The sequence below is a fragment of the Piliocolobus tephrosceles genome, chromosome 9 (assembly GCF_002776525.5).
Source record: "Piliocolobus tephrosceles isolate RC106 chromosome 9, ASM277652v3, whole genome shotgun sequence".
Lineage (NCBI taxonomy): Eukaryota > Metazoa > Chordata > Mammalia > Primates > Cercopithecidae > Piliocolobus > Piliocolobus tephrosceles.
This window is the reverse complement of record NC_045442.1, coordinates 13,090,451-13,103,536: the sequence shown is the minus strand read 5'-3', so window position 1 is coordinate 13,103,536 and position 13,086 is coordinate 13,090,451. Positions and strand designations below refer to the sequence as shown.

At 44.8% G+C, this 13,086-nt stretch overlaps 1 protein-coding gene across 5 annotated transcripts in view; it reads left to right on the top strand.

The window, feature by feature from the left end:
* The window catches only part of PLPP4 (phospholipid phosphatase 4), a 136,206-nt gene extending 128,446 nt beyond the window's left edge, over positions 1 to 7,760 (top strand). For 4 of the 5 annotated variants that reach the window (XM_023224392.1, XM_023224391.1, XM_023224389.1 and 1 more), the window contains one exon: positions 7,199 to 7,760. In XM_023224392.1, the coding sequence (XP_023080160.1) occupies positions 7,199 to 7,324 (126 nt within the window). In that variant the 3' untranslated portion in view covers positions 7,325 to 7,760. The remainder of the gene's footprint in view (positions 1 to 7,198) is intronic. The other variant, XM_023224390.1, reaches the window with a different exon arrangement.
* Positions 7,761 to 13,086: the final 5,326 nt, after the last annotated feature.

The window sequence follows — 13,086 nt, the reverse complement described above, 5'->3', positions numbered from 1 at the left end:
GAGCCATTACATGAAATCAAAAGTGAGCATCAAGTAGAGTAAGTTTTATTCCATGGCCAAAGAATGGAGAAGTGGGGGCCGGACGCAGTGGCTCATGCCTGGAATCCCAGCACTTTGGGAGGCCGAGGTGGGCAGATCATGAGGTCAGGTGATTGAGACCATCCTGGCTAATATGGTGAAACCCCATCTCTACTAAAAAAAAATACAAAAAATGTAGCCAGGCATGGTGGCGGGCACCTGTAGTCCCAGCTACTTGGGAGGCTGAGGCAGGAGAATGGCGTGAACCTGGGAGACGGAACTTGCAGTGAGCCGAGATAGCGCCACCACACTCCAGCCTGGGCGACCGAGTGAGACTCCGTCAAAAAAAGAAAGGAAGGAAGGAAGGGAGGAGGGAAGGAAGGAAGGAAGAAAGGAAGGAAGGAAGGGAGGAGGGAAGGAGGGAGGGAGGAGTGGGAACACAGCTCTCAGATGAACTTCTCAGCTAGTGAGGGGTAAAGGGATTAATTAAAATATAGGGTTTCTCTAACGAAGAGGTCAGGTAGTAGAATCTAGGGGAGGAATAATCGACTCTTTTTCTGGAAATGGATGGTGAACTCCTGGGAACCAGAGTGCTGCCTTCCTTTTATGGCTTCTTCCAATTGTTGTCATGGCAATTGTCAACTGTCATGGTGCTAGTGAGAGTGCCATTTAGCATGGAAATTAGATTATAATGAAGCCGGAGGTCTTCTTGAAGTTGTTCTGTCAGCTATCTTGGTTTTACCAGTTTCAGGTAGTCCAGTTACAAAGGGAACTTTTTACCACAGGGGCCCCATTTCTTAAAGATAAACAGAGTTAGGGAGGGGTGGAAATCCAGCTATGTCATGTAAGCCTTACACTGAGTAACACCGTCCCCTTCCCTCCCCTCTGTCTCTGTCTCCATCTCTCTGTCTACCTCTGCCTCTTACACACACACATATGCACACACGCACACACATACACACACACGGCTGAGGGACACACACTGTTAACCAGGCCTCCCTTGTGCTGTCAGAAGCAATCTGTAGATTTTCTAAATTAAGTGACTTGAAAAAGATCCCTTGGAACAATATGATTGTTCCCACCAAAAGCCTGCCAGCCTGGGTAGAACAAAAACACTGAGATTCTCCCTCTAATATCCTCAGCGCGAGTGAATTGATCTCACCTAATTTTCCCTCCATGGTCGGCTGCTCTGTGTGGCGGGGCCCACAGTCACATTTACCATTGGCTGCCAAACCCCCGCCTCTGTCTGGGAACCTCTGAGTCTTGACTGCCCATCTCAATCCACCCGCCTCTGTATTGATGCCCAGGAGAGCGTGAGAAGCCTCAGCCCCTGGCTCACCCCTCCCTCCCGTCAAAGTCCACTGCATAGCCTGCTTTCAGCCTCGAGAGAGGCATTCTCAGTCAGGACTTCTGCCCTCTTCCTGCCTCCTGGTGTTTCCCCGTGACGTAATTCCCAGGGAAGGTGGATGTTGATTGCTCCCAAGTCTCACTGGCATCCTTCCTTTGTTTTACTCAAGGGAACCTGTCTCTTCTCAGCTTTCTTTGGTGTTCTGTGTACCAGGCTCTGGCAACCACTGATCTACTTTTTATCTCTGTGGGTTTGCCTATTCTGCACATTGCATATAAATAGAACCATACAATGTGTGGTCCTTTGTGGCTGGTTATGTTGATTCTTTAGTGCCTCTTGTAGATGTTGTTCAGCTCATGTCAGTTCCCCATTTACTGAATAAAAGTCTGCTGAGTTCTGGGAAATAAATAGGAATGAAACATCCCAGAGTCCTAGATAATGACATGTAGTCAGGGAGATAGATTCAGAAACAAGAAACCCCACTGGTGGTAGGTGTGAGGCCACAGAGTGCATAGATGGCAGCCCAGAGAGATAGCAGGGCCCCTGGTCCATGCTGAGGGCTCCACAGAGCCACAAAGAGACATGGAAAACATTCTGTTCCAGCCCACACCAGATGACTGGTCAACCTGTGTCCTATAGTCTTACAAAGACACTACCCCTCTCTTAAAAGATGGGTCTACCTTCAGTTTCTCAGATTTACCAAACCTCCTTTGTCATCAGCACCTTCACACATACCCTTCTCTCTCCCTGGAAAACCACCAGTGCCCTCCTTTCCTCTACTCCTCAACTTCTCCCGGTTAACTCTTGCTCATCCTTCAGGTCTTAGCCTGAGGGTCATGTCCTCAGCAAAACCTCTGCTCCAGAATAGCCCAGGTCTGTGTGCTGGGTGAGCTCACAGACCCTCACACGTTTCCTTCATGGTGCTTATCATAGTTGCAAATTGCTGATAAGGCTGTCATTGTTTAGTGTCTGTCTTGCCCCTTTGCTGGAAACTCTGGGACAGCAGGGACTTGTCCCATTGGTTCAGCCTGTGCCCTAGGCTTGGCCATCATGCCCGACCCCTGATACATATGCAATGCATGTGTATGAATGAATGGCATCAGTGCTACATAAGGAGACAGAAGTATTTTGTATTCCAAAAACACTGAGATCCATTTATTTCCCTTTTGAGACGTCCAGTTGATTTGGGGCGAAGTTAATCCCAAGTGTTTTTCCCCCAATAAGCGCTTTCTTGTCCCCCACTTGCCTGTCTATAAAGAGGATATGAATGTGATTTTATCAAAATAGCAATAGCCCACTTGAGGCAATTGATAACAAGCTCCTTCATAAAGTAAGTTATTGTTTGGATCTTGTTCACCACCTTTGTAATAAACACAGCCCCAAAATGACTTTGCTGAGAAGCAGCTTGGATAGACCTTTCATTGCCCTTGTTACTTCTGATAACTCCCATAGTACCTGTGATATCACTTTTCACTCATTCCATTAAATGGGAAACAGAATTGGCAGGAATTGTCATTTCCATGCATGCTATGTCAGTAAGTCTGGGAAACATTCTTGGGATGGTTTGATGTCTTTTGGTCAATGATCCACCTAATGAAATGCTGTGCTACAGAAAATAGAATGTTGAATGTGTTATTTGTAGGTTTTACTCTTTGGTCTGTTTAGTCAATGGCTCAACTGCAGATGTTGTGGCTCATTTTAGATGCTAATAAAAATACCTCATGGGACTGTTTCCTGGGGTTAGAGGAAAAACAAAACAATAGTGCAACTCTAAGACCTTGAACTAGAAAAAGGCCTGACACATTTTATAGGCTGGTGGTCATAAGCTAGTGAAGAGATTCTTCATTTAAGCAACTTCATTTAATCATGTTAATTACACCCTCTGGCCCTGCTCCAGAATTCGTGGTACATATGGCTTTACCATTTCTTGGGTGACAAATGTGTTTTTAAGTTCCTTAGAAGTTTATTTGCAATGCTATGAAAATGTAGCCATGTCAGAGAGGTGAGATCTGTAAGCTGCTGCGTTGCTGTGTGAGGAGAAGGATAGGGCAGGATGAGAAAGCCTCCAGCAGCTCTGGAGTGGAATGTGAGAGGAATGGGAAAAGGATAACAAGGATGGATACTATTTGTGTGTCCTATTTTGGCATGCTCCATGAAATAATCATTAGAAGTAATATATTATTAAATTATCATCACAACTTACTGAGGCAGATACTGAGATCCACATTTGAGAGATAAGGAAACTCAGAGAGGCAAAGCAACTTGCCCTGGTAGGGGCTGCAATGTCAGCCTTAGGATTTCTCAGCATGGAATATTCTTGGATCGGGGGTGAGGATAAGTGGTGGTTACCTTACCGCAGCCCCAGGAGCCTCCAAATGGCCAAACAGTTCTTCTCTTAGGAATGGATCTGCTGCCTTCTTTCCTTGTTCATTCTTGGTAATGCCTCTTGTTTTCCCTGCTGTCCTCCAATCCCCCCTACTCTGATGGCTGCTCACCAAGTCTGAGCAGACATGAATATGTATTCGTTGCCTTTTTGCCAGACAGCTACTGTGCAGTCACACTGTGTTCATCAGTTTTGGATGTTTGAACTAGTACGGGGAGAAAGCAGTGACAATTATTTGGTCTCTCCCTTTGACCAGTTAGAATGACTTTTGTTTCTGATATTTTATCTCAGCCAATGAGAGGATATGACTTATTTTTTTTCTTTTCTTTTCTTTCATTCTTTTCTTTTCTTTTTTTTTTCTTTTTTAAAAAAAGAGATGGAGTCTTGCTCTGTTACCTGGGCTGGAGCGCAATGGTGCGATCTTGGCTCACTGCAACCTCTGCCTCCTGGGTTCAAACAATTCTCCTGCCTCAGTCTCCAGAGTAGCTGAGATTAAGGTGCATGCCACCACACCCAGCTAATTTTTTTTTTTTTTTTGTATTTTTAGTAGAGATAGGGTTTCACTGTGTTGCCCAGGCTGGTCTCAAACTCCTGAGCTTAGGCAATTCGCCCTCCTTGGTCTCACAAAGTGCTAAAGGATATGACCTATTTTCTTAATGCACCTTGGTAGAATCTCCAAATAATCTCAATGTATGACCTCAGTAGGCTGACTCAGGATCAAATTCCTGGAACATTTATATAACAAGGCCTCTTAGGCACCTTGGACTTGTGGTTCCATGCTAATATGTTACTGATGAGGTCATCAAGAGGACCAGAATGGGAAAGGGGCACACCCAAAAACACACAGGACAGCAACCCAATCTAACCCTGAGTCACTATGTATCCATTTCCCTCAACAAACATAATTATGCTGTGAGCGAGGTGTTGGCCAAGGTGTTGAAGGAATCAACAGCCAACCCTTACAGAGTTGAGTCCAGCATTAAATATTAAACAATCGCACAATTTGTCATTGTTCGCCACTCTAATTGCACGGGGAGTGGGGAGGGGCTATTAACATGTGTAACTGGGAGACTTGGTCTAGTCTGGAGGTCAGATGAGGCTATGTTGCACAACGGTATTGAGCTCTGAAGTATGAATGGAAAAATGATATTGAGCTCTGAAATATGAATAGAAATTGATTAGGGGAAGGCACGAGGAGAAGGAATTCCTGGGAATCCAGGATCAGAACAGCACATGTGGAGCCCCAAGAGGAGAAGCAGCACACGTATTTGAGGAACTAAAGCGAAGACCATGGCTTCGGTAGGATCAGTGAAGGGGAAATAGCTGGGATGGTTGGCAGGGCCAGGGATGTAGCCTTAAATGACACAGGGGCTTAGCTGTTCTCTTACAGCAGTGGGAAGGAGTCAGCCAAGCAGGAGAATGGCTGTGCCTATTTGCTCTTGAGAGAACATCACCGCTGTGTCCCAAGTCCAGTTCCAGAGCAGTGTCCTGGGCCCCGGGTCTGCATGCACTGAAAGCTCATACTGTCATCATGGACATGTCTAAAATAAAAAAGCTTTTCTTTTATTTATACTTCTTTTCCTGCTTTGCTATTGCGGATTAATAAAATTACATGCATGAAATTACTGAATTTGTTTTAAAGAAGATAAAGCTGTTCATTATAGAACTTTTCATGTTTTTCTTGGCTTCATAGAAACTCTGAAAGTAGAAGCAGTTCTATGAAAGGTACGGAAATATGAAAATATTGTCCCTGTCCTCAGAAATGATCCTGTTAGATCTAGATAGAACCAGGATACCAATAACAGGATCACAAAAAATGACTGATAGGTGCAATGCCCGTTTCTAAGCATTGAGCAGCTTGTTTTCTTGAAAGATACATTCCTTTGACAACCACTCAAAATGTCACCTACAGGAGACAGAGGCACATTTTTTTGTGACTTAAACTGAAGTCTCTCTACAGTGTGTTGCTTACTGGGAAGCGTTGGGAAACTTGCCACCCTGAGCACTGATCCTTCAGGAAAACTATTGGCCCCTACCTGAATGCAGGTGGACACACCCTTCAGCCCTTGGGCCTGCTGCATCCTGAAGGCTGGGACCTCAGAGTCATGTGGTTATCGAGCCTGGAATGAACCCGCCAGGGTGTGTGCACAGCACCACGGACCAGTGCAACTACAGGATCAGGACTCCAGGGTTCAAGCCCAATTCTTTTGGGGAAAATGGGGCTGATCCTGCCTGCCTACGGGAAGTCTGTATGGTTCAACAAGAAAATAACTATGAAAGTGGAGACCCACCTTGAAAGAGTTCCCGTTTTTTTTTTGATTAGGGGAGATTTTCCACTAGACTAGAATCTTTTCAGCAAAAATAACCCCATAGACAGTTAAAGTGAACACACACACAGATGAGCTAACTAAATGAGATGAACTAAATGAGCGTTGTTGGTGTGAGCTGCTTTTATGAGGTCTCTATTGAGAACTACCTGAATGTTCTCTTTGGCAAGGGGCTTCACTGGGGCAGAGAGCTGGTATTCCCTGCAGATGCACCCCTCTGCCTCACCTGCTCCCCTCTCGCCTCCCAGCTGGTAAGATCTGTAGCTGTTAGAGAATTGAGCCCTTCCTGCCAGAGGTCTGCTGAGTTTGCCAACACAGGCATGTCTTAAAATGTTTTATTCACTTTGTCTGTGACACAGAAGGTTCATTTCATCCCTGGGAAACCACTTACCACGAGGCAGAGAACTTTTCACCTGCTGGATTTTCTGCAGCACACCAGCAATATTACACTGGTGGGAACTTACTAAAAAAAAAAAAAAAAAAAGGACAGCTCTCGAGATATTTAGATCCTACAGAGATGGCTTGAATTTTTCTTCCAGAATTTAGAATTGATTTCAAAAATTAGGAATACAAATTTGAGTTTATGCAATGCTCAGGTGTGAGTTAAAGAAATACAGGGAAGGGCTTGGTGTGGAGGTTCACGCCTGTAATCCCAACGCTTTGGGAGGCCGAGATGTGCAGATCACTTGAGGTCAGGAGTTCGAGACCAGCCTGGCCAACATGGGGAAACCCTGTCTCTACTAAAAACGCATAAATTAGCTGAGGGTGGTGGCATGTGCCTGAAATCCCAGCTACTTGGGAGGCTAAGGCAGGAGAATCACTTGAACTGGGGAGGCAGATGCTGCAGTGAGGCGAGATTGCACCACTGTACTCCAGCCTGGGCGACAGAGCAAAAAACAGGGAAGAAAGAATCAAGAACTCATTTTTTAATGTTTAAGTGCCAGAAATGATGGCAGTTTGCAGAGGCCACCACTGTGGTTTCTCTTTCCTTTAGTCTTTCAGGGGGTCCTGTAAGCAAACCAGGTCCTAGAACAGGAAGGAGAAGTGCTTTCTGGAAAATATAACTGGCCACATTTGAACAAATAGTAACCCATTTTTCCTGCTCTGCTGTTTCCTGCCTAGATTCCTTTGTGGGTGGAGTCATCGGCCTCATTTTTGCATACATTTGCTACAGACAGCACTATCCTCCTCTGGCCAACACAGCTTGCCATAAACCCTACGTTAGTCTGCAAGTCCCAGCCTCGCTGAAGAAAGAGGAGAGACCCACAGCTGACAGCGCACCCAGCTTGCCTCTGGAGGGGATCACCGAAGGCCCCGTATGACCAGTGTCCTGGGAGGATGGACGCTAAGCCCTGGGCACATCTGCCACCCTGACATAACACAATAGAAATGGTTTTCTGTAGTGTTTTTCATCAGCTGTTTCTCAAAGTCATCGTACTTCTGCTTCTGTTTCACTGATGGTGTTCCTGCTACTTTAAATGTCTACTTCCAACATCCTTGAATTTGCAAACAAAGGACACCAGGAACAATCTCTGAGAGACCTGTGGAAGAGGCTGCGAAGGTGGGGTTTGGGGAGCTTGGCCGATTCCTCTATCCAAAGCGTTTGCTGTAACAGCCACCTTCCTATGTTTTCATGGTTGTAAAACATAATAAAACCTCCCACCTGGAAGAGTTGGTGTTGGCCGCCCAGTGCCACAAGTCATTTGGAGATGCAGCGGGTTTCTCAGCAGAGACCCAAAGCCAGCTTTGTCTGTAGGTCATTCCAGGTGCTGAGCTTGGAAGCAAAGGCTCAGAACCTTTCTGAGCCATCAGCTTCTCATAGCCCCTGTCTCTAAAATAGATTTGAAACTTGGAATGACAGCTTGAGCATTTCCAGGGCTTTTGAATCATTGAATCTGGAAGCAAATAAAATTAATAACTTCATGCACAGACCTCCACCAAACACAATGAGCATGAAGATGCATGAGTGCCTGTGTTGGGGATGAGGTCACTGCAGTTGCCTGAGGGTTCATGGGCACAATATTCTTCCCATCTTCCAGTCTGTTTGTGGAGCCACTTCTGTAGCTCTGCCTCATACAGTGAATTTTTGGGGCATAGGGGCTTTACTTAGCTCTTCTGTAAGAAGTGGTGTGACTGATCTCACAGATCAGAAACCGCATGGCTGGGGCTCATCTCAAGGGAGTGGCTGAGTGGCCATTGGAGGTAAGAAGCAGCTTCAGGCTGAGTGTTTTTCCCCTTTAAGGTCTGAGTTTTGCAGAGCTCTGCTCTAAGGATTCTCCAGGTGGTGGTGTGTTCCTGTTCCCATCTAGCAGGCAATGTTTCGGCATGATAGGACTCTGGTAGAAGGTACAAGAACAGAATCAGGAATGTGCCATGTCTCTCGCTCAGCTCTTTGCATTGTTGAATACAGCCAGTCAGACAGTCAATATGAACTTTTTTCAGTCTGAATATATAGCATGCTGCTTCTTGGCCAGCTTGTTTTTCCAAGGCAGTGAACATCCCCTTCATCCAGTTCTGATCGGATTTACCATGTGGTTCTTCAGATTCCTGGGCCTGGGTGCTACAAGGTGATGCACTTTTGCTATCCGGAGTGTTACTTTTATTTTTTTGAGATGGAGTCTCGCTCTGTCGCCCAGCCTGGAGTGCAGTGGCATGATCTCGGCTCACTGCAACCTCTGCCTCTGGGTTCAAGCTATTCTCTTGCCTCAGCCTCCCAAATAGCTAAGACTACAGGCACCCACCTCCACGCCTGCCTAATTTTTGTATTTTTAGTAGACACGAGGTTTCACCATGTTGGCCAGGCTGGTCTCGAACTCCTGGCCTCAGGTGATCTCACCTCGGCATCTCAAAGTGCTGGGAGTATAAGCGTGAGCCACTGCACCTGGCCAAGACTGTCACTTTTGGGCAGTTAGCATAACGGACTGCATTTTGAGAGACTTGAGTGGCTGCCTAAATGGTCAGCTGATCAGCGCTGGGCTGCATGTGCAAGTTAGAAACATCAGAGTATCTTTGATCAGCCATTTCCGTTAAGCTCCTTGGGCTTAATCTTGGAGTGCATGTACCACAGACTATGCTCCATGAGCCCCAGTGCAGCTCTCTCCAGCGTTGGTCCTTCCAAACCAGCTTTGGCACAGAGTCATGTGATTATCCCATGGATGGAGTGGGAGAAGGGGAGGCTTGAATTGACCTCCAGCCAAAGTCAAGCCATTGATTTTTTAAAAATTATAGCAGTTACAGTGGCAAACAACTTTGAAGATGAATGTGAGATATATTAAGAGATAAATCATAGCCATTGAAAAGACATAATTTTAAATTCTGAGCTAAAATTCATTTAAAATTAGAAAATTAAATAATAATTTAACTAAAAACTATAATTTTCAAAACATAAAGCCCCAAATAGAAATGTAGGAAAGGAATCCTTTGCTACTGTTAAGAAAAAAAAAAAAAACAAAAAAGAAAACCCATCCTGATGTGGCCCACATTCTTATTTGATTCTAGTTTTATCTGAGTTCTGTAACAGAAAGCAGGAGGAAAGGAAAAGGGTTGTACTTCAGTTGATAAAGGCTTAAAATTCTGAACCATAAAGTGTAAATTTAATATAAATAATTAAAGATAAATGGCCAGGAAGTACTCTGCAAAGTAACAACAGAGTGTTATTAATGCTGATAATTACACAGAAAATCCTAAGACTGGCCATGTAAAAGCTTTGATTAAACTATCATCAAAACTACAAATGATGTAATAACATGAAGCTGATGGTAGGATCCTCAGGAGTCATAATGAACAGTGTAAGCCAGTTCACAAAAGGCAGGCATTTTTACAGATCCTTATGTTTTAATTTCATGCTCTATTCATGTGAGGTAAATATAACATCACAGTGTACCAATTAAATGGCCATAATGAGAACATTTATTCCTCAACCCCTGATTGTTTTTGAATGTGGGGTTCCTAATTCAGTCTCTTTGGCAAAGTAGGTTACACACAGTGTGAAGAGTCCGAGCCCACCCTGGGAGCTGTGGGCTGCCTGAATTTCTTCCTTCATTGAGTAAATTTACTCAAGAGTCCATATTAGAGATCGGCAGCCACAAGCTCAGATACCTTGAGGTACTAGGAAGAGAATACAGTGAATGAGGCAAGTGGGGACATTAAGGAATAGTGGAGACTGTGGAGAACTAAAAGCACACACCCTAGGGAAGTGGTGCTGACCCTCTTTAGCTGCAGGTTGTTATTTGCCAGATAGAAAGGCAGGCCCAGTGTTGTCAGATCTTTGGATTTTTTTTTTTTTTTTTTTTTTTTTTGACGGAGTCTTGCTCTGTCGCCCAGGCTGGAGTGCAGTGGCACGATCCTGGTTCACTACAAGGTCTGCCTCCTGGATTCACGCCATTCTTCTGCCTCAGCCTCCTGAGTAGCTGGGACTACAGGTGCCCGCCAGCATGCCCAGCTGATTTTTTGTATTTTTTAGTAGAGACAGGGTTTCACCATATTAGCCAGGATGGTCTTGACCTCCTGACCTTGTGATCCGCCTGCCTTGGCCTCCCAACGTGCTGTGATTACAGGCGGGAGCCACTGCGCTGGCCCAAACACATATTCTCCCAAGAGAAGTCAAGAATCTTCATTTTATATGAGATTGTTTGATTTTACCTTGGGCAACTGTTTCCACTGAGATACATTTGAATGCAACCAACAATACACCCCAGTGAAAGAAGCTTAATCCTTAATCAGTAGGGGTTTGTTAAGATTAAAAATAATAAGAAATTGAGAGGTTAGTGGTCTCAAAGCCCCCAGCCTCTTGCTCCACCATCTTCACTATGCCAGTGATTCTCCCCTCATGATCACAAGGTGGCTGCAGCATTCCCAAGAATCACATCCTCATCCCATCATGCTCAAAGGCAGAAAGAAAGGAGCCCATTCATGTGACAAGATAACTCTACTTGTGGGTCCCTTTATCAGGGAAGAAGTTTCCCAGCACCCCTGAGAAAGATTTCCTTTACTTGCATTAGCTAGAATGATGTTAGATGGCCACCCCAAGAAGTCAGGGGGACTTGGAAGGGTGAATATCCAGCATTTTCAGTCTCTTTGCAGGGGGCAGATTCTACCTGCTTCGGAGAAGGGTTAAAGAATGGCTGTTGGGTTGACAATAAACAGCGTCTGTGAGAGCACCAAACTTGTTCAATTAAAACACAAAAATGGCACTTCAGTCACATAAAAATGTAGAGTAGGCTGTTTGCAGTCTCCTTTAGGGCTCACATGGCTTCTTAGTGGATTAAAATTTGAGTAGAAGAGCTGGCTCTTTTGTCAATCTATTTAGCTCTATTGAATTGTCCTTCTCCTAAAGAGCTTTTCTAGGTAAAGCCGTGGTGCTTGTTGTCTGGGCATACTCCGTCTCCCTGAAGGTTCTGGCACATTCCCCTCAGCTTTACCATTTTGAAGATACTGTTCTTTTCCTTAAACTCACTGTTTTCTCACCTCCCATTACTTATCACTTAAGATATGTCCCTTCTTTTCGGTTCAGAACGAATGGGTCACATCCACAGTTATCTGCTTCCTCTTCACATCTGGAGTTGACCCCACTTGGGAAGGCTCTTCCTTCTTTAGAAAAACTCCTCACTCACAGGACTAGGGTTCCAGAAATGATGACTGGCAAACTTCCCCTCTCCCTCCCTACTCAAACCTACTGGTCAAAAGGGAGACCCCCAGCCTAGGTGACCCAATCTCAGTCTCACTCCCAGGAGCTGGAACAGAGCTGAGCCACCTTAATGACAGCCTCTTAGAAAAGAAAAACATAAGCCCCTACTTCCAGATACCCCAGAGTGCCCCATTTCCTGCCTGCCTGAAATGGTTGCTCAGCTCTTCCTTCAGTACTGTGAGCCACCCAGAGCCTGCCAATGCATGCATTTTTCCCCCAACTAGAGCTGCTTTCTATTTCTCACAACTGAAACATCTTCTAAACAAGAGCTTTAATTTCATCAGTCCCAGCTCTCCAGATGTGGAAGAGGTATTTCCAGGAGGTGTACAGAGCATTGCAATGATGACACTGGGCTTCAAAATTCCACTCCCACCTTCAAAACTGAACTTTCCAAAGGTTAGTTCATCCATCATGCAAACCCCAGGTGGAAATTTCAGAGAATGCCTGGCAGGTAGTTAATCTAAACTGGCATGTTTCCCAAATCTTTAGCATTTAGTGATTCCAAACTCTGGCACACACACAAAACATCCAGCTACAGTAGCATTTCGAGGGAAGCCTGACACAGTGCTTGGATCTTGCTCTCTGTGCCCAGTTCAAAACAAATAAAAGCAAAATAACAACAGTAGCAACAACAAAGCAAAACCATTTTCCTAAGTTTTACAAAGTAAAAAGCCAATTTCAGTGTAAAGTTTACCGTGAATGTTAAAGATGTGTGCTTCTTCGGGGAGTATTTTTTCCTTTGCATGTGTGTTTGTGTTTTTGCCTTTAGAACTTTGATAGGCATGTCCTATCTCTTCTCAGCACACCATGTGTTTAGGGACATGGGTACCTGCTTTGGTCAAGAAGAGCGTTAATATATTAGAAGATGGCTTTGATAGCCCCTGGCTATAACCATCCTAGACCAAAGGAGTTCAGTCTCAATTAGGATAAATACTTTAATGTAATTTGCACCATTGCTGCTGTCTGGGAGTAGAGGACATGAAGAACTAGAAATCTAGAAGCAGTTTTTGTGTGTGTGAAGGCAGAGGAAAAGAAGAGATGGCCTTTATCAAAAGGGAATTTGATAGAGCTGGTCCAGCTTTGTGAAGATACAATACAATGCAGGTGTGATTAATAGATTCTAAATTCTCCTCTTACAGATCCAAATGTAAAATAGCATATTAAAGGCTCTGAAAAGTCCTGCCGTGAAGAAACTGTTTGACTGTGAAACATGCCCCCCACCGCCCAGCTTTTTTTTTTTTTTTTTGAGACAGAGTCTCAGTCTGTCTCCCTGGCTGGACTGCAGTGGTGTGATCTCAGCTCACTGCAAGCTCCGCCTCCCAGG